The sequence below is a fragment of the Microplitis mediator genome, chromosome 10, assembly GCF_029852145.1.
Source record: "Microplitis mediator isolate UGA2020A chromosome 10, iyMicMedi2.1, whole genome shotgun sequence".
Lineage (NCBI taxonomy): Eukaryota > Metazoa > Arthropoda > Insecta > Hymenoptera > Braconidae > Microplitis > Microplitis mediator.
The window spans coordinates 7,922,669-7,942,861 of NC_079978.1; the positions used below are offsets into that span (position 1 = coordinate 7,922,669).

At 37.0% G+C, this 20,193-nt stretch overlaps 1 protein-coding gene across 1 annotated transcript in view; it reads right to left on the reverse strand.

Annotated features, from left to right (window-relative positions):
- Positions 1 to 20,193, reverse strand: part of LOC130676770 (uncharacterized) — a 116,712-nt gene that overhangs the window by 60,918 nt on the left and 35,601 nt on the right. The window contains exon 2 of the mRNA XM_057483269.1: positions 9,000 to 9,112. Within this exon, the coding sequence (XP_057339252.1) occupies positions 9,000 to 9,089 (90 nt within the window). The 5' untranslated portion in view covers positions 9,090 to 9,112. The remainder of the gene's footprint in view (positions 1 to 8,999; positions 9,113 to 20,193) is intronic.

The following is a 20,193-nucleotide window of genomic DNA, read 5'->3' on the forward strand; positions in this document are numbered from 1 at the left end:
AATTAAAACAGTCAAAATCAAGTTAATTAAGTCAAAAGCAAGTCAAATAAGTCAGGAAAGTCAAAATCAAGTTATTTCTTTGACCCGGGTTCAAAGTAGAATACTGTTTTAACAGAGGGCTAAAAATTTTATATTTCCAAAAGTTCTAATTCGTCTCCGAGAAAAATTGTTTTAAAATTCTCATTTACTCTACGAATTCAACAAAGATAGTCCCGTTTATTTTTCTGAGTGTAAAAAAGAGGTCCAGTGACGTTTCCTCTTAAAGGTTTGTAAAACAGTCATAAAATTGTTCAAGTTTTTAAAGTTCATTGGAACTTCATAATAAATAAATAAATATATATATTTTGATGTTACTTTTTTTCCACGAGATCATGACATTGACACACGAGAACGAAAAACGACTGTTACAGATTATATCACTAATTTATCAGAATCGACCACTCGAATTGTTCATTGAATAATCGAATAAAAAAAATGATTGTAATTGATCTTGAAAATCAGCGTACACGATACAGATATTTATTTAATTTAAAAACGACTATTACTATAATGAATTAAATATTTGAATTGAATTTATAAGCTGGGAGTTTTTGATAAGATTACATAAAAGCAATAGATATATAAAAATATAAACACGCCGTAAAAGATTACGACGTATAAAAGTACAGAATTATTATTATTTTTACACTGTCATTGATGTAACCATGACCACAGTCAAGGCTGACCATCTGTTTTCTTTTAATAATAAGTTATAGCTTATCGTGTATTACAACGATTGTATGTGCCGTCGTCCGGCACTTTACTGGCATCATGGTATGGGTATTTCGGATCGTCGACCGATAAAACGGCGCATGTCGTAATCGCAATTCGTGACCAAGGAAAAGGAATGAGTTTCATGTTTTTATTTTATTTATTTATTTTATTCTTTATTTACTTTCTCACAATATATATATAGATATATACAGCTATCTTTGTCTCGCTTATATGACGCGTCCAGTTGATTTTATATATCATTTTTTTTCCTTTTTTTTTCACAGACGTTTGTACTTGACAAGGCCGCGTAGATTATCCGGCAGTATATTACATTAGCTTATTGCGTTTATTTTGTAAGAGCGTTTGAGAAAGAGATATGAAATACTGTATAGACATGCGCGAATCTAATAGCGTGTTTTATATTATATGCTTCTATTCAATTGTATCTTGTTTGCATTTATATGTCTGTACATTAAACTGTATCGGATCACCAACTTATATGTATATAAACTTAGCAATTGCATCGGTCAATGAACGTATTTTATACAAAGGTAAACGGTTATAACTGAATGAATGAATCATCGGTTTACATAGATATAGATATAAATGTATATTAGCATATATATATATGTGGATATGTCAGAAAGACGTATAAACATATTATGCAATCGTGAGTGAAGCATCACGTTGTTGGGATTCTATCAAGTGGCCTCAATTTTATCGCGAAAATCTCAATGCGTCCCGACACGTACATCGTACATTAATACATGTATATATATATATGTAAAATATATGTTATGTACAAATACTATGAGTATGTATCTAGATATAATATATGTTATGTGTATATATAATGATATGTACCCACATAGACAAATACACGTGCAGACTAGACGCGACTACACGATATATTTCTACGCATGTTTATTTATTCCAGACGAATACTAATTTTATGACGATAATAATCGGTGTTTATTTATGTGAATTTTATTAAATATTTGATTTATTATGAGAATAAATAATAAACGAAAGTATTTGTAAGACTGAATATGTGTGCGAAAGAGATATAAAAATAAATGTGTAGGATTGAGAGTAGATTTTTATCATGAGATAATATTTTTTTTTTTGTTCAAAGTCGATGACTTAATTTCTGAATGGGGAGGAGTCGTGTGTTTTTTGTTAAGCGGATTTCTCGGTTATACTTGTAGAGTGTGAGTGAGTGAGTGAGTGGAAACGACGGCGTGGCAGCAAGCGGAGAACCATATACACCGTCTCGCATTCCCGAACTGGAGCCTCGGGGATTCTATAAAGTAAGTTCTTTTTTGTGTGAGTAAGAATACTCAACACGGTACGGCGTCTGGCACGCGCGATTCCTCTTCTTGCTCATCTTTAAGACGTGGTTTGAGAATATACGGAAGAGGTTTCTCCCTTGATGCCTTTTCCTTTCTATCGTCCATTTGAAACGTTCTTGACTTAACCTTTTTCTTTTTTATACGCCACTTTTTTTTTTTTTTAGTTTTATTTCCTCGCCTTCAATTTCAACTAATGAAGACATTCACATAGAGCTCACAGTTCCCATGGAAATCTTTTGAAGATACAAAAAATAAACGGGCCCAATCAACTAATTAGTTTATCAATGAACCTGCAATAAATTATTTGATCTTCGTGTTGTCTACTATAAATGAAATAAAATGAAAACTTTTTCGTCAATCAAAAATTGTTTGTTTGCTTGTAATTATCACTAACCAGTCAATTATTGAACAAAAAAGTTAAAAGATTAATAATAGTAACAGTAAAAAAATTAAATCCGCAAAGTACCGTTTAAATTTCTAGTTGAAAGAAAAAAAATTACAGTACTTTCCACCGTCTAATTGATCTTAATACAAAAATCGGTGAAAATAAAACCGACAAACGAATGAAATATAATATAATTAATGGTTACATAAATATAAATATATATATAATTGCCAGCTTCTCAGCTTTACTTTATACACAGATAAAAAAGAGCTGAATAGGAGTAGTAGTATTCTACTACAGGTAGATATTCAATTCCAGTAGAGACGACCATGTACCGTCTGCAGTTGCTTCTATTCGCGCGCGTGCACGAGAGAAAAAGCAGACAAGAGTCGTTATCCATTCATAAATCCCATTAAACCATTCAAAGCTGCTCAAACCTTCACCATCACTCGCTCCGTTTTTTTTTTTTTTTAATATTATTATTATTATAGTTTTATGTTCATCTCTTTCTCTTCCTCAGAAGCCTCCCCCGCATCCTCAACTTGACCACGTGCGCACGCCATCAGCTCCTAACACGTGGTAATAATGCACATTTCAGTAATTAAGTTGTTATTAAAGTATACACACATTTAACGTCATCATGACTACGTGTTGTTATAATTAATACTTGTGATGTTTGTCATAACATACATATATATATTGTATACTTTTGTTTACACTGTATATAATATATGCAGCATTCATTTACAACAGCAATAACCGTACATTTAACGTAATATTTAATTAATAAATAAATTTATTTATTATGAAAAGCCGATGAATGAACAGTTATAGTGTGTAGTAGTGTGAATGAAATTTAGTTAATTTAAATCCTTTTAATAAACCGTGAAAATAAATACATAATGAATGAATTATTAAAGCGATAAATATATAATAAGTCTCATGTTGGCGCGTGCTTCAAGTTAATAAATTATTCACACTCATACAACACAAGCATATTAACATGGACATGGATAAATATCTATATATATATAAACTTATTTGATATACACTAAATTGAGTTTGTTGGCTCACGTCCAGAGTGTAATGTCGATCATTCACGGGGTACGTACGTGTTCGATTGCTGACGAATCCATATACATATTACTACACATGTCTATGTGTATGTAAATATATAAAAATGCATTTTTATTTTCACCCTGCTATACAATATTCTTTTTATTTTTTTTTTCTTGTTCATTTTTTTCCAGCAAATATGTATGAATACATGGCACACCTGTGTCAAGTGCATGTACATTAACACTTGTTGCATCAGATTGACTCGAACGGAAAGAAGATATATACATATATGTATAAATGTATGCAGCATGCCTGAATGTATGCCTATGAGCGAGTGAACGATATCGGAATCGAATATATATATACATATAAACTGAAAGTATCCATCGCACTTTAACAATCACCCTACCTACCTTCTGCTGGCTTATATACTGGAAATACATTACGAGTTACGAGTATATAGAAATAAAAACGCCGATCCCCTGAAGTTATTAAAGAGCACCGTCGAGTCAATTCAATTCGAGCCAGTAGACTAAACACACGTGCTTTTATTTCGATATAAACGCTTTGGAATCCTAGTACATATAATGGCTGTATCTTTGTTGAGACTGTTGAGTTTATAGTGTGCATGCACCACTCGATCTCGAACTCGAACTCGACCTCGACCTTTTTTTACCAGGATCAATGCCCCCATTAATACACTACACGAAAACAGGTGTCGTTCTTGTGTATAAATTCAATTACGTAATAAATACCACGGTAATCTGTTTTTTTTCTTTGCTTGCTTTCAATTTATTCTCTTTTCTCTTTTAATCGGTTGTTGTCGTAGCAGCAGAGCTGTGGTGGTGGTCTTAGTCGTCACGGAATTCCGTCTGAGACATCTGGGAAATGCGACACTAATTTCAACAGACAGACAGAAAGAGACGGAGACATCTGTTCTTGAACTTTGTCTGGGAGTTTGTGAGCAAGACAACGGGGGGTTTATGTTAGAAGTAGAAGAAGATGAAGAAGAAGAAGCGAAAGCAAGCAAGTAAGTAAGTTGAGAGCCGGCAGTAGTGAATGAGGGTTAACCACCAGTGGTGTCGGGTTATGCCAGTAGTGGAGTAGAGTGAGAATTATGGTACGAGCTAATGTAAAGGAAAGATATAAAGGAAACTTGAACAATATTAAAGAGGATAAGACATGGCCCGAGTAAGAGGGTAGTTGGTATGTATTATATATAATAATAATAATAATAAGAGTGGGATAATAGTAAGGCAGACGGAAGGGCTTGGTTTAGTGTAAATGTGCATAGGGCGGGTAGGAACTGGAACAAATGTAAAGGAGAGAGAAGAGAGTGGAAGTAGGGGATTGTTATCATAAGCATTCCGAACTTGACCCACTCACCGAGTGGGAAGCACTCAACTCCACTCCTACCCTGTGGTGGTGATGATATGAAGTTACGGGCCGCTCGTGCGAACCGTAACGCGATAACAGCTGTTGCTGCTGCTACTGCTGCATATCCACCATCCTCTCTTTCTCTTTCTCTCATACCAAACCCTCTCATCATCTGATGCTCTCATACTGCTGGTCCTCTCTTTCTCTACTCTCTCGTCGATTTTACTCGCTGCAATGCCACGGCAAAAGTTTCGACGCTTCCCTCACGGCCCTCATGCTATTTCACACCTCGATGTATATATATAAGGTCTCTTTTGCTCTACATTTTCCTATACTGTGCCAGCTCTCTCGCTCTCTTGCACTACTCGCACTCAATTTGAAACCCGGTACTGGTACTCGATATTTCCAATAAAAGACTTGACGAGTGACGAGAGATAAAAGTCACCACGTGCTCCGATTGCCTTTTTATGATTTTTTTATACGTCTACTACTACTATCACTACTACTACTACTACTACTAATACTATTACCGCGGCAACCTAATACTTCCAACTCTCTTGAGGCCGATGACTCAAAGAGATAAAGTGAAAATCCACAGATCATCTCACCGATTATATCTGATGGGAGATTCCTAAACGGTAATCGTTTGGGAGATATTGGTTGTAAATATATTATGCATGTAAATATCATAATAATAAAAATAAAAATAAAAATATATGTTAACTGATCGCGTGATTCATTCTCTGTTTCTGTATATATTTATACCAAAGGATCTTGAAAGTGAGAGTGGGATAAGAAAGGATTGGATATACAAACACAGTTTATAAAAAGTTCATTCCCCTTTGGATGAGAGAAAGAAAATAAAAAAATTAAAAAGAAGCAAACAAGGTTTTGTCCCAAGAGGATCGATGTCTCAATAATAAGACACTGATGGCTCATTAGTAACACAAGAACGAGCTCACGTTCTTCTTATACTATACAACTACTACTGCTACTACTCCTTCTTGTACTTTTGTCTCTTTGTCATCAATGTATCCAGCGTATTTATTATCTTTTTTTCATGTCGTCCAAACCCCCATTGAAAATCTTTCATTCTGTATAAACTTGACCTACTGAAAAACAGCACAAAATAAACACGACGAAATGGTTCACCAGTGGCGCCTGTTTTGCCACATTTACGTTTTCGTCTTTCTCTTTTTTTTTCTCTCTCTCAATCTCATTGTTATTCTTTGTCTACTTATTTTATTTTTTTCCAGACTCTCTCCACGAGTACACGTGCTGCAAATTTAATTTTCGTTTAATACGTTTTTTTACCTTCTGTCTCGTATACTACCCCTGGATTCACGTGGGTAATCCCGCGTGGGTGGGAGAAAAGTAAAAAAAGAAACTATGGGAAAGAGAAAACGCAGAGAATCGTATACTTGTGGGTATATTTGTGTGTGATAAAGAGAAAAAAAAAATTAAAATAACAATAAAACAAGAGCATACGACGTAAGTGAATTTAATTGAAACGTAAAAGTGATCTAACGGGCCGATCGCGTGAGTCGTCGCGATCACCGCAGATAAGAACGAGTGTGGCATACATATATATACGATGAAGTAAAGAAGAAGAGAAGAGTAATGTAACCTGAGAGTCTTATCCACGTGCCGAGAATCGTTGCGCGTGGATCACGATCGATAAGAAACGGTATCTTAAAGTGGAAGAAGACATTAATGGTCATCAATTAACATGTCTCTTAACTCTTTCATACGCAGTTGAGTATATAGAGTGTGTCGTTATTCTTAAACTTGATAAAAATAAATAAATAAAAGAAAAAAATTCATTCTTGATCTGACTGAATGTCAGCTTTTTCACCTGGTGGTTTATATCAATGTAAATAAATAATAAAAAAACTCAAAATGTAATGACAGAAGAAACAGAGCATTGCAGTTTATCGCAAGCACGTGGTGTGTACGCTCAAGTTCACCTACATTTACGGATATATATATACATATATACATACATAGATATATAAATGGCAGGTATATTCCTTATTCGCAGAGCGTGTAATGTAAGAAGGAGTAAGAAGGAAGTTTTACTGGTGAAAAGAAAATTGAATGTTTGACAGAGACAAAAGTTTAATCTGACATTCGAAACTTTGTCGACTGCCTACTTGTTATCTCGATAGACAATCGATTGGCGGTTCAGTTCAGCAAACTGGAGAACGATTTTTCGTCTCTCTTGCACTCACTGACTCACTCAATATTTTTTATCTCGCTCACTTATACGCTCTTTCAGTCTGTCTCTTCCTACCTCAATATATATATATACATATATATGTATAACGTGGCACGTTTTACTCTCAATCTGCCTCAAACTCTCTCGTCCCCCGTTAGTCTCTGGTTCGCGTTCGTCCGCCTACCGCTTTGTGATGCCAGAGTATTCCACCCTCTTCGCGTTTTACGTCTCTCTATATAAATGCCTCTCACTCCAAAGAGAGTTTCCCTCGATTGAACTTGACCCAGTGTACAGTGGGGTAAACGAGGAAATGACTGAAATCTTGCGGCACTCTCGCTCTTAATGGTCACCGACCCGTCGGGAATTCCGTCGATGGGCTCTCTACTGTTGTACTATTGCACCCATACATGTGTATACACTATCGCAAAACCATTTTCACTGTAATAGACACTTTACCTTCTCTATCGAGTGGTCTACTGTTGTAACATTTACACAGACAGACCTACACGCACACTTATGTAGTTATACATACCTCGGAACAGTGGATCGGCAACATCATCGGCATTATGTACACAGACATGTAAGTCTAATCGACGATACAGTGGATTCACTTTCAAGTTAATCGATATTGTAGAATCAGTTGTACATTGCTTTGTGAATGGAGTAGACGCTAAACCAACTTGATAGAGATTAGATTATATATACATATACATATACATGTACTTATACATATATATTTATCTATATACATAAACATACACAAATACAAAATCCAGTGATCCACGTTGGCTGATTAATAGCGTAGCGTAAAGTGTATAGAGTGTAGCAAACGTTGCACCCTCATTGCACACCCTCAACAGAGTTTGCAAGGCTTACACATAAACCGGGGAGAGTTAACGACGTAAATCGAATCAGCGTAAACCACCGACTGCGACCGCTTGAACTTGACCTACTGTGGAAGCCCGGCTATATACTATTACACATAGTAACTCATAAATATATACATACATATATATTTATATGAGCATGTGCTTTAAACCTCAGTTGATGTGAAATCACGAAAATCTCTCAATGTTTGATCTACAGTCTATATAATACCGTATATGTATATACATGACCTTGCCCATTATTCCCTTACTCTACATCTAATCGTTTTATATATTATGTATACATGTATGTACCTAGCAAAGACTCTTAACCTTCTTTATCTCTCTTTTCCTTCGTCTCGAGCTGTCCTTTGTCAGCAATCCTATCAAGTTCAAGTAGACTGACTGTTGTTTACGATCATACACAAAGTGAAGGCGGCTATGTGCTACTTTTTTTACGGTATTTTAAGCTCAAGGCTCAAGGGAATGTTAGTAAAAGTAAAAGGAAAAAAGAAAAACTGTACGATATAGTAATACGATTGCGGTCAAAGTGAAAGAGCAAGTAAGAGGGTGAGTTAAAAAGAGTGGGTATGTGAAAGGGATGATGTGAAAGAAGCATGAAAGATATATATGTATATATATTTATAACAGGAAAAGGATGCAAGAAGGATGAGAAAAGCGTCAATGGACTTGTGAGTATAAGTCCGTACGTGTGAATGAAAGGCTTACGCTTGCGGGTAAAAGGGAATGAGGAATATGCCAAGCACCCACCAAGGAATGCAGCACCTTCAAGAATATTATATATATATTTGTGAATATACATATATAAAAGTAGAAGGAGATGAGGGAAGAACCTAAAAGGGGTATGAATGGGATATGCATCTAAGACGTGCAGACAAACTACAGTCAGCTGATCCAAATACCCCGGCAGCATACTCTTGCAAACTGGGGGAAAGCCTTGAATTTCAAATTAGTTTAAAGTCACTCACCATTACCATTATACCATCCAGCACACCACCAGTCAACGTAGGAAATCTATATCCTCCGGCTCTTTGATGCCATTCTCCCGCATCCCCCATCCGCACTTCACTCCTTCCAATATCTGCAAATGTAATTAAGAAAATTAATTATTCGGCTCAATTACCATGAATAGTAGTTCAATTAAAAACTTATTTTCTTTTTACATCTATCGATAATTAAATTATAAAATAATAAAATGCTATAGAAGTACGATAAAAAAAAACTAACATTATAAAAGTGATAATTTTTAAATAAATCAGTATATTATGTATATATTTGCAACAATGACGAAAAAAAATAAGGGTAATTTAATTCAATGGATGTAATAGTAGTAGAGGAAATATATATAATTGAGTGTAAGAATGGTGGAGATGAAAGAAAAGAGATTAACCGTGACCCTCTAGTACCAGTGACCTGATCTTTTGACCCGTTTGTGCTCAATTTCCGTCTGACTTAACTCGCGGCCGTCTCCTTTCCGCTGTTTCCCCTCCTTCCTCCGACTACAACAACACAATGATTACGGTGTCGTCGACGAACGCTTTTCCTGGCAGCGTATACAGGTATGTAAATACACTACCGTCACGAAGCAACCACTTTATTACTGTGTACATATATAAAACACATATACCACGATATGAGCAAGCTTACAGCACTTCTTTATGCACAAAAGAAAGCAAACTGTGAATGGCTTCCATGAGCATGACCCTTCCCTCGGGGAATAATAAATATATAAGAAAGAAGAAGGGAAAGTGAATATTTACTACGTCTACGTTACTGTATATATATTTATACAACTACTGATAAACATATATGTGCATACATGTATGTATGTATAGACACGAAAACTTTGACATAATACGTCTCGCAAAACACTGCCGTGTTGATTCGTTTCATATACACACTCTTGAGTCTAGTAATTTCATTCGCACTTACCTCCGTTTGACAGTTACACAAGCGGAATAACCGCTGAGTACTCCTGTGTGTTCTCTCATAGCTTTAGCATACATGTATGCTTGGGTATGTGCCAGTCCTTTAAAATCGCAGTATCAGGTACAAGACGAATAAGAGGGAGAGAGAGAGTTAATGTAGAGAGGAAGTGATGTAAAAAACAACTAACAGAGACATGAGAAAAAAAAATGAGAAGGAGAGAGGAATAGAAAAATAGAATGACAAAAAAAAGTATTATGTAGACGGATGTTTTTGTTTCCTTCCTCTTTCTTCCTTGTTTCTCGTTTCTGTGTCCCAGTGACTCATATTTTCCTTCATCCTGTGTGGATTCTTTGTAGTACGATGATACTGTGGGATCTAAATTTAAACCGCGTATAAATCTTGCCGGTGTGCGAAATCTTCATGTTGTTCCTTTTGTATAAACATAGACATATACAAACTAAGCGGATGTAAACACGAGGAGAAAGTAGTAGAGCCCTTGAGATTTGTTTGGTGGATATCGACAGTAGTATCTCGAGTCTCAAGATCTAAAGATAAATTCCTTGATTCTCGTCTCAGTGTACACAGTCTATATATCTATATACAATATATTCTCTCATCGAAGATCCACTTTACAAGATAGTGAGATAGTGAGAGAACAAGAAAAGGATGGAAACAGTGAGCGAGTGAATAAGACAGTTCAGGGGGTATTTGATTTATCCAACAAGGATGAAGATCCGTCTAGTGTACAACTTGGCTGCAAAGATTTAGTCCCAAGACTTACATTAAATGCTGTCCTACTCTGCAATTGAGAGAGGATGAGAGGATAAAAGGAAAGAGGACGAAGAGGGATAAGCGCCGAGAGATTTACTCGCGCGAGAGCTTGTAGAGTATAATACCAAAGGGAGACCCATTGAGGAACAATGGTGGGCCGCACACACCACGCGACACCTGTCGTCAACAACGGAATGGCATAGTCGTTGACAACGGCGCCTAGACCCACATTACAATGACACGCCAATGAGTATAATCGAGCACTACATGCTATGTAGAGTGAGAACGTGGGCAAGAAAATGGAGATGGAGAAGATGGAGAGTGTGTTATGTGTTAGAATAACATACTGAGCAAATAAAGCAAAAGAGCTAGCCTACATATTACCTACTACTCGGAACGCTATAATGACTAACGATGGGTGGTTATTCAGCGTGTATATATACTGGCACGAGCCAATGACAGAGACTCGACAACTCTGGGGCAATGTCACACCTAGCCTATTATTCTCGCTTGCTGTGCTAGACCTGCAGCAGACTAATAACCTGTCGTCGTCCTCCTCTTCCTCCACCTCCTTCTCCTTCCCCTCCTCGTCTACTGCCGCTTGCAACAACTATACCTGGTGATGATGATGAGGAGGAGTCTGTGTGTTATATTATTGAATTTGTGTTGTGTTGTGTGTTGTAGATGCAAGCTGTTGTTGAGATATCTCTATATATATATAGTCAGTGTACATATATATATAGAACAGTACTTAAGCTGTCCTTCTCTTTTAACACCATGCATATTACATAATATATATACATGTGTGTGAGTGTATGTAACTATATACACTTGGCTCTGATGGATATATGTTGCTGAAGTATATATATATATATATCTATATATATACATTGTCGTTCTGGTTTTCGTAGTCGCGTGAGTGCACCCATGTGCACGCGTTAATTAACCTGACGCAACCCCTTGCGGCGAGATAATGCATAAGTGAGAGAGATATAAAAAAAAAATAATCAGCTCCTGTTTAAATGTACGGCACGTGCCGGTTTGTCTCTTGATTGTAATAAAAAAAATGTGCCATTATTCATTTTTAAAATTTAATAATAACGAGTACAAAATAGCTTAAGTTTAAAACGTGTTTTATCACTAATGAGATTTAAGTGTTTTTATTTATATGCCGTTGGTAAGAACATATTTATGGGCGGGATATTGTTGTTGATCATTATGTGCGATGTGTATCGATAATGGGGGAGTTACAAAATACTGACCTTACGTAATTTGAAACGAGAGAAAGAACCATTAGTCTGTACTAATACCATGGCCATTCATCGTGTGTTCTTTTGAGTGGTTTATACCCTGGGGCCCCTACAGAGCACACGAAAATAGCTGAGTATCAGAGCCATAACCACCGGCTAATTGCCTAATGGTGTACGTAGTAAACTACACTCCATTCATAACTCGGCGAAATACCAGGGCAAGTGTGCAGAAGGGACGAATTCCAAAGACTACCACTTGTATATATAATATATCTCTTTACACATACATATATATATATATTTATATACCCATAAATGTATATAAATCTTTTATCTCTTACTAAAAGTCTCGTCAGTTAAAAGGCAGTTGAGCTGCTTCACTTGGATTGATGCTCTCTGTGTATTTCTTTGGAAGTAGTCGCCGTATTAGTAGTAGTAGTAGAAGTAGTAGTAGAGTTTTGCACGACTTTGGATGCTACCAGTTAAAGTTGACATTACATAGACTCACGGTCAATTGAGAGACTCTTGAGAATTCTCTAGTACAAGCTTCACGTTTAAACATCCATAAACTTGCTTTTGACTTTAGCTTAACTTTTATTTATGCTTTGCTTACTTTTTATAAGGAGTATATATATTTATATATATCACGGGCCTTTGGAAATATCGGATCGCTTTTTATTGTACACGGAAAGTGAAAGTAATTGCTTTTTTATTTCTCTTTGAGTTCTTTCACTTTTTATCTTTGTGTTCAGTTATTCTATTACTTTTTTTTTTACATATGTTTACTATAGTCTATATATAAAACTATAGAGACGTATGTACAATACATAAAAAATGACTTTGGTACCACTGGTTGTAGATACGACAGCGGATTACGTGATGTATTGAATGGTTCACCAATGAAATGGTGAAAACGACGCGAGGACGATCGGGAGTGGAGCTCATTCATGTCTTGGATGCTCGTAACAGTTCCCGGAAGGACGAAAAGATCGATTTACCGTGTGCACGTATCTGACGGGACGGATAATGGCCCAGTAACACGTCACACTGGACACACAAACGATTTAACCTTATATACATACATACATACATACATACATACATATTCTATATACCTACTACACACTGTATACATTATATACTACTATATATTTGTCTCACTCATTTACTCGCTCTGTCTGTCGGTGTGAAATAAAGTGCTGCGGGTGAACACAAACAGGCATCAGACAGCAACGCCGAGTAGTATATACGAGTAGAGAGCGTGAGCGAGATCACGAGGGGCCGTGAGGGTGAAAGAGGACGCGAGAGGAAGACAGATGAGTCGAGAGAGAGAAAGAGACAAGGCCGACATTGGGAAACTATTGACCGACTTGGGAAGCCGTTTAACCCCATGGACGCAACACAATGTGACTCGCGGATACCGTCACGACGCAAATCCTCTATATAGTACTGTATAATAGTGCAGCTATCATGAGAGGTACCACCACTTGTAGAAATGTTACCTATACCTACACGTTCTACCGATGCCATGTTCATTCACTTAAACTACTGTAGGTATATTACAGTTGAGTCGGATAAGTTTCGGTAATAGGTGAAACACGTCGTTGTCAGTATATATATATACATATATATACACATATATATATATATGTACATAGTGTGCAGTCGTGCTGAAATACCCAAGAGATTACCCACGTGCAAACTTTACTCTCTACTCACTTCGTCCCATCTTCAGTACTAATGTAGCAGGTGAGCAAGACAGAAAACATGTTTATGTATGGGTATATAATTGTATATAGATATATATGAAGTGTAATAGCAGTAGCAAGAGAGATCAGATTGTGTGGTTTGAGTGTTGGCAAACGAAACGACAAAGATAGAGCAATTAGGTAGAGTTGGAAGAATGGATAGAATAGAGAAGTTGGAGGTTGTAAAGCGATAAGATATATATCCATGAATGAACATGGCACGTGGAACTAACAGCGGCACACAAATACCGATTACTGCATTTACTCTCTCACTGATCGAAATCATCGAGCATTGTGTGCCCGCCGCCGAGGACGATCAACAGAAAGGGAAACTACTCGTGATGTAAACATCGTACGAGAGGCTTATATGTGTATTCAGATAATAATACTCATCGTTTATATTAATGTCATGTATTTGATCTATATATTTTATACATGCAGATATAAACATATACGTGTTAGTCTCTGGCGGGATGAATGAATTGATGGATTAATGATCCACGTCTGTGTCTTTATGTATATGCATGTGTACATGATTTGTGTGGACGGAGCAATTTTATCACCTCGGCTATAGTGACAAGTCTCGTACCGTTTTATCGGGATCATTGAAATAAAGATATTATGGCATACGACATAACAGTAAGCTTTGTATATCAAAACAATTAACTTTTTATTGGGTCTGTTGGTGCATGAATTTTTCATGAGCTCGGCAGCCAGCCGGTTGATCGATGTACAGCCAAAGACTTGACAACTTTCAGGCCATTGAAATCGTTTGGATTTTGTATTTATCTGTATATACGTATTTATGTACGTATATATGTCTCTATATATCACGGTAGGTTATGGTCGAATTCCGATGTGACGAGTTTACACGTTTATATTCATTTTTTATGTCTGTATAGTGTGTGACACTTGCTGGATCATTGACTCTCTAGTCACAACATATTAAATTGAAACATCTGTTCGAGATCAATATATGGTCGTGACGTATTACATGTTTATATTTTTTTTTTTTTTTTTTTTACTTTAACGTTTGATGTTAAAATGACGTAAAAAATGTAGCGTAAAATTGTGTAATAAGTACATAACAGGCGCGAGTTTAAAATATTTTATCTTTACAACTCAATGAGTCACTATATACTGGGCTTGTAAAAGTTTTCTCGTATCGCTTTGTGTGTTAGTTAGGTGATCGACCGATTAAACGATTAAACTTTTTTCATGTCAACGGCGATGGTGTGGTATTTTATACTACATATACTATGTATACCCACAAGCAAAAGTGAAATATAAAACATTTGCCCTGGTTTATTTTATTTTATTTTATTTTTATTTTTATTTTTTTTTTTTTTTCCACTAGAATTGCTGAGTATCGAGTGGTTCATTCATCGAACTGATGGTATACACAGTACAGTTAAAGTTATCGATGTGTTACGCGAGTTGCTACTACAGCTGAACCAGAGAACCGTTTGAATGTTTATTTCAGTGCACTTTACTTGGATGGTTATATGGTCCCCCTGCACGACTCAGCGCTCGCGTCTCCTCGCTATCGTAGTAGTCACGACTACTGAATGAAGTTTATCGTCTAGACAAATCGATCGAGATTCCCACGGTGACAGCCATCAGACAAGTACAGTGTGTAGCTTGTGTGCGTACACGACTGCTTCTATTTGTGTTATATATCTATATATATTTATATATATACATGTGTGTACACATAAATGGACTGGTGGTATATAGTTTGGTACATATATATTTGTATTGAATAGATATAAATGTACGTGAGTTACGTATCCTGCATTCGTCACTAGTCGAAGACTACGGTTGTCACGTAACTTGTAGCAATTTTGCACGCTTGGGCTCACTACTCTGGTTGTCTATCACTCGTCTGTATACTAATAGTCATTGTATATGTGGTGAGTAAACTTTGATATGTGATGGGTGACACACAAAACATCAAGTTAAATCCATAGCAAGTAAACTTGTCCTTGTGATGTGCGTTAAAGTAAGAGTACTGTACATACGTTAAATCGACATTCGAGAGTAAACACGTAACAACAAATAAAATAATGTGTTTAATAAAAAAGTTAAAATATATGTAAGTATGTATGTCGTATTACTTGATAGTATTAAGGCGGTGTAAAGATGTATACTAAAGTTTGAAGTCACAAATACGTCGTCAAGTTGACTAGAAAAGGTCGAGGGTACATAAAAAGTAAAAGTAAACGGGGATGAGACGAACGAGTTCAACTCTGAGTAAAAAGCAAGGTCAAGTTTATCGCGCATCGTGACGCCGGAAATTTTTTTTTTTATTTTGTGACGGCATTTATTCTGTTATCCATATGCGAATCTGTTCTTGATGACCTAGTTCATCCGAATCTTTTATGTTTTTTTTTTCTTTTCATTGAAAGATATTTTTCTTAAATTTTTTTTTTATCAAAGTGAAAATAAATTACTCATAAAGTTTTATTTTTTTGAACTTTCAAAGTCCCGGGAATGAATGTAAAATTTAAATTAGAGTTATAACGAATTAAGGATCCTCGTTATGTAAACAGAAATTTGCACAAACTCTTGGGTTGGCAGTAAAATTATCGGAAGTAAATGGATACTGGCCCGGAAGTGTGTTGCCGGATGCCAAAGAGTAGACTCTTGTTAAACCTGTTGCATCGTGTAACAACGCGAGCGAGAGAGTCACCGTTTAACAGTTAGAGTTGGTAGAGAAGTGGTTCTCGCGCGTGATGAGGGCGGCCGGCGTTTTCGCAAGGGATGGGTTACACATGGAAGAACAAAAGCTGTTTAATAGTTTTGTAATGGTAGGGGTTAAACCATAGGAGGAATAGAGATAAACGACTTGTATGTCATTAAAGTACCCAGAGAGGAAAGTACCACGGGCCCAGGCTTGGCCCAGACTTGGCCCAACTTTGTAGAACCTTGGGCCAGGCTTGTAAGCCAGTCTTGGCCCAGCCTTGGTAGAAGCCTGGAATGATAATCTCGGGCCAAGCCTGGTTGCCAGACCTGGCCCATGCTTGGTTACCAGACCTGGCCCATGCTTGGTTGCCAGACCTTGCCCAGGCTTCCAGGAAACAAATAAATTTAATTAAAAAAAATTTATTATTATTAACCTCGTAGAATTCATGATCATTAACGTTTTAATTATCTAAGGGAGGTAAATGATGTGAAAAAAACTCGGTGGAAATTCTGCTGGACTCTGGGCGCGAACTGCCGTCCTGCTGATTACTGGGTCCGAACGGTAGCTACTGGACGAACCTACTAACGTTGAACTGGTACATTTATATGATCTACTTATATAAACCATAGGTATATCCAAACTTGGGTAATCCTACCTTGGCCCAAGCCTGGCTTGCCATTGGATGGCCAAGGCTAGGTTACCCAGTCTTGGCCCAAGTCCGGGTAATCATTGTAACGGCCAAGGCTAGGTTACCCAGTCCTGGCCCAAGCCTGGCTTGCCATTAGATGGCCAAGGCTAGGTTACCCAGTCTTGGCCCAAGTCTGGCTTGCCATTGGATAGCCAAGGCTAGGTTACCCAGTCTTGGCCCAAGTCCGGGTAATCATTGTAACGGCCAAGGCTAGGTTACCCAGTCCTGGCCCAAGTCTGGCTTGCCATTGGATAGCCAAGGCTAGGTTACCCAGTCCTGGCCCAAGCCTGGGCCAATATAGGTGTGCCAAAGCTAGGTTCCCCAGTGCTGGGCCAAGTAGGGGCCCGTTGTTCAACTCTGGCAGCTCCTGTATGGGTATATCTATATATCTGTGTATCTTGTTAATTTGGCTTTAATACGCAAGACAAGGCGGGTCGTGTTACTCTCAAGCTCGAGTATGAAAGACAATGAGGTCACTAGGGTCTTTCGTGCTAAGTTTCCAACCAAGCTGAACAAGTTTAGTCCTAACGAGATACAGAACATGTGTATGTATTAAATTCTCCCTTGATAATATCTATATATTAAGTTTATATATAGACACATCACAAGAGATGATAGTGATATTTATACACGACACGTTACGCATTTTACCCCCATTAAATGTGTGGTAATCGAGATCAATGATCTTTCGTATCGAGCAATTATCCGGTAAATAAATTCCTATAAAAGCTTTTTATATAATAATATACCAACCATATTTCCAACCTACCAGTACAGCGAACCCGGTTGCATCGTCAGCGGACGGAATGTATACATATTTACGCATATATCTATATCTATATATATGTATATAACATTTATCTATGAAGTGTTTTACGATCTATCGACTTTTTGTAATGAATGAAACGTGCGAGACTCGCGTACGGTGTAACAATGCCGTTGTTATATAGACGAGCAATAAAAAAGAGTAAATAAAGCTGGCATATATATGTGACACAAGGTCAGCAGCAAAAGTTTTCATGCCAGAGAGCAGCTGTCGCGTGTGTAGGTGACAAAAAATGGAAATTTTTGTGTCATCCGACAGCGTAGCGATGAGTGTCGCATGTGACCTTCCATTCCGTATATATCATATGTCTACTCCCCTATCTGCTATTCTCTGTTCTGAAATATTATGGTGTAGGTGAATCAGAATATGTATCACAGCATATCAATCCTTCTCTTGCACGATCATATATATCTATGTATACTAGAATATGCAGTGAATCGAATGCCATACCAGTCATTGCGTGTAGATACCGGGGTGTGATGCATGTATTGAGAATGCGACGCAGAGCAGAGTCAAGTGGAATGAGTGCAGTATATTGTATATACATTCAAAGCTGCCGCAGGAGATGGTGGCAGTGGAGGCGGCTCTCCAACCCCATTTTCCCTTTCGTTTGCCCGCTTACTTGTCTCTTGTTCGCGTGGCACATATTCACATATTCATCTCGACGATCCCTATTACATGACTTAACTGTCGCCGCCAACAACGGCTTGTGCCACACATCAACATACTAATCAAGAGAATCACCACCATACTTGCTTTTGTCAAATATATACACATTGCACACATAGGTCTTTTACTTGTCTGCTATTTTGTATGTACAACCACATAAGTTAAATAATATGAGTGTGTATGGCTGCACATTCCACGACGTTGATCTCGAGTCGTACGTGAAAGCACGATTATGCTGACTCGTGACGTACATCGGCCATCCAAGGTATTAACTTATTCAGTCACGTGGGCCTGATATTACCACAGGGTGTATGATGTATATATATATATACATCATATACATATATACATAAAGATTTGCAATACCGGGGATTCCCCAGATGACTAAACTGATGCTTTGTTATAAACCCATAGCACTTTGGTTGAATGAAACGTAACTGTATGGATGTATATATACATAAATTTGAAACGCCTACGGTATATTCATTTGACACCACGTGTTGATCATTTGTGTGCTATTCTCTATATCTCTACTAAACTCAGCTAATATGTTTCGTTTAACATACCTAAACAGTGAGTCTATATAATTCCAATGAATGACAACATGTTAATCATGCGCATTAATTCACAAGAAAGAGTGAGATGAAAAAGATATAGTTTTGTGAGTGAGTATCATATTTATATGTATATACATATGTATGTGTTAAATGGCGCCATGCTGTCTGCCTTATTTGTTAAGTTGATCGACAAGTGTATAAATAGTATTTGTAGTAGCAGCGTAAATGTAAACTGTCTTTACTTGCTCGATGAATACTAAACAGCTTGCAGATTATTAATCATATTAAATAATCAATATAAATATAGCCGTGATTCGTCGATGTATAAACTTGACAAACGAGGTAAAAAAGATACCAGTGTGAATAAAAAATAAAAAAATAAAAAAAAAATCACTGATGCGTGTCATTTGAGCTTTAGAGAACCTGTTGCTCAACTTTACCACCCTTTATCGCTTTCTCACTCGTTTCTCCACCCACTCGAGCCCCCTACGACTCTTCGTAGTTTGCCTGCATATATTGGCATGTATATAGGTATATACATACGTAGATATAGATATACATATACGTAGATTCAGAAACGGAAGGTGTATGTCACCGCCTTATGCTAAACTTTGTGGCCCACTCGGGTAGAGGATCAAGTCCGTGTGGCGCCACTTGTCGGTTGAATTGCTATGCTTACATTCGTTTCTCTCGGTTGTTTTCGCCTAAGTATATACATAGATATATATGTATATCTCACTTGGTATTCCATGAATGGGAAATGGAGACAACTCTGAAGAGAGAGTTTCTGTCTGGTTGTCCCTCTTTAAAGTCCCTTGGGGTATATATTCCTCACGATACGATAAAAACACGTGCAATGCTTATTTATTCAGAGTTCTCTTTCTTTGTGAACTTGACCTCTTAACGTACATATATAAAAATAAATAAATAAATCAGTAATAATCTTATGAAATACATATTACATAGTGTATTGGTTACTCAGATAAAAATAAAATCCAAAAGTACGGTATTTCTTTGTATATAAAGAATCGTGGATAG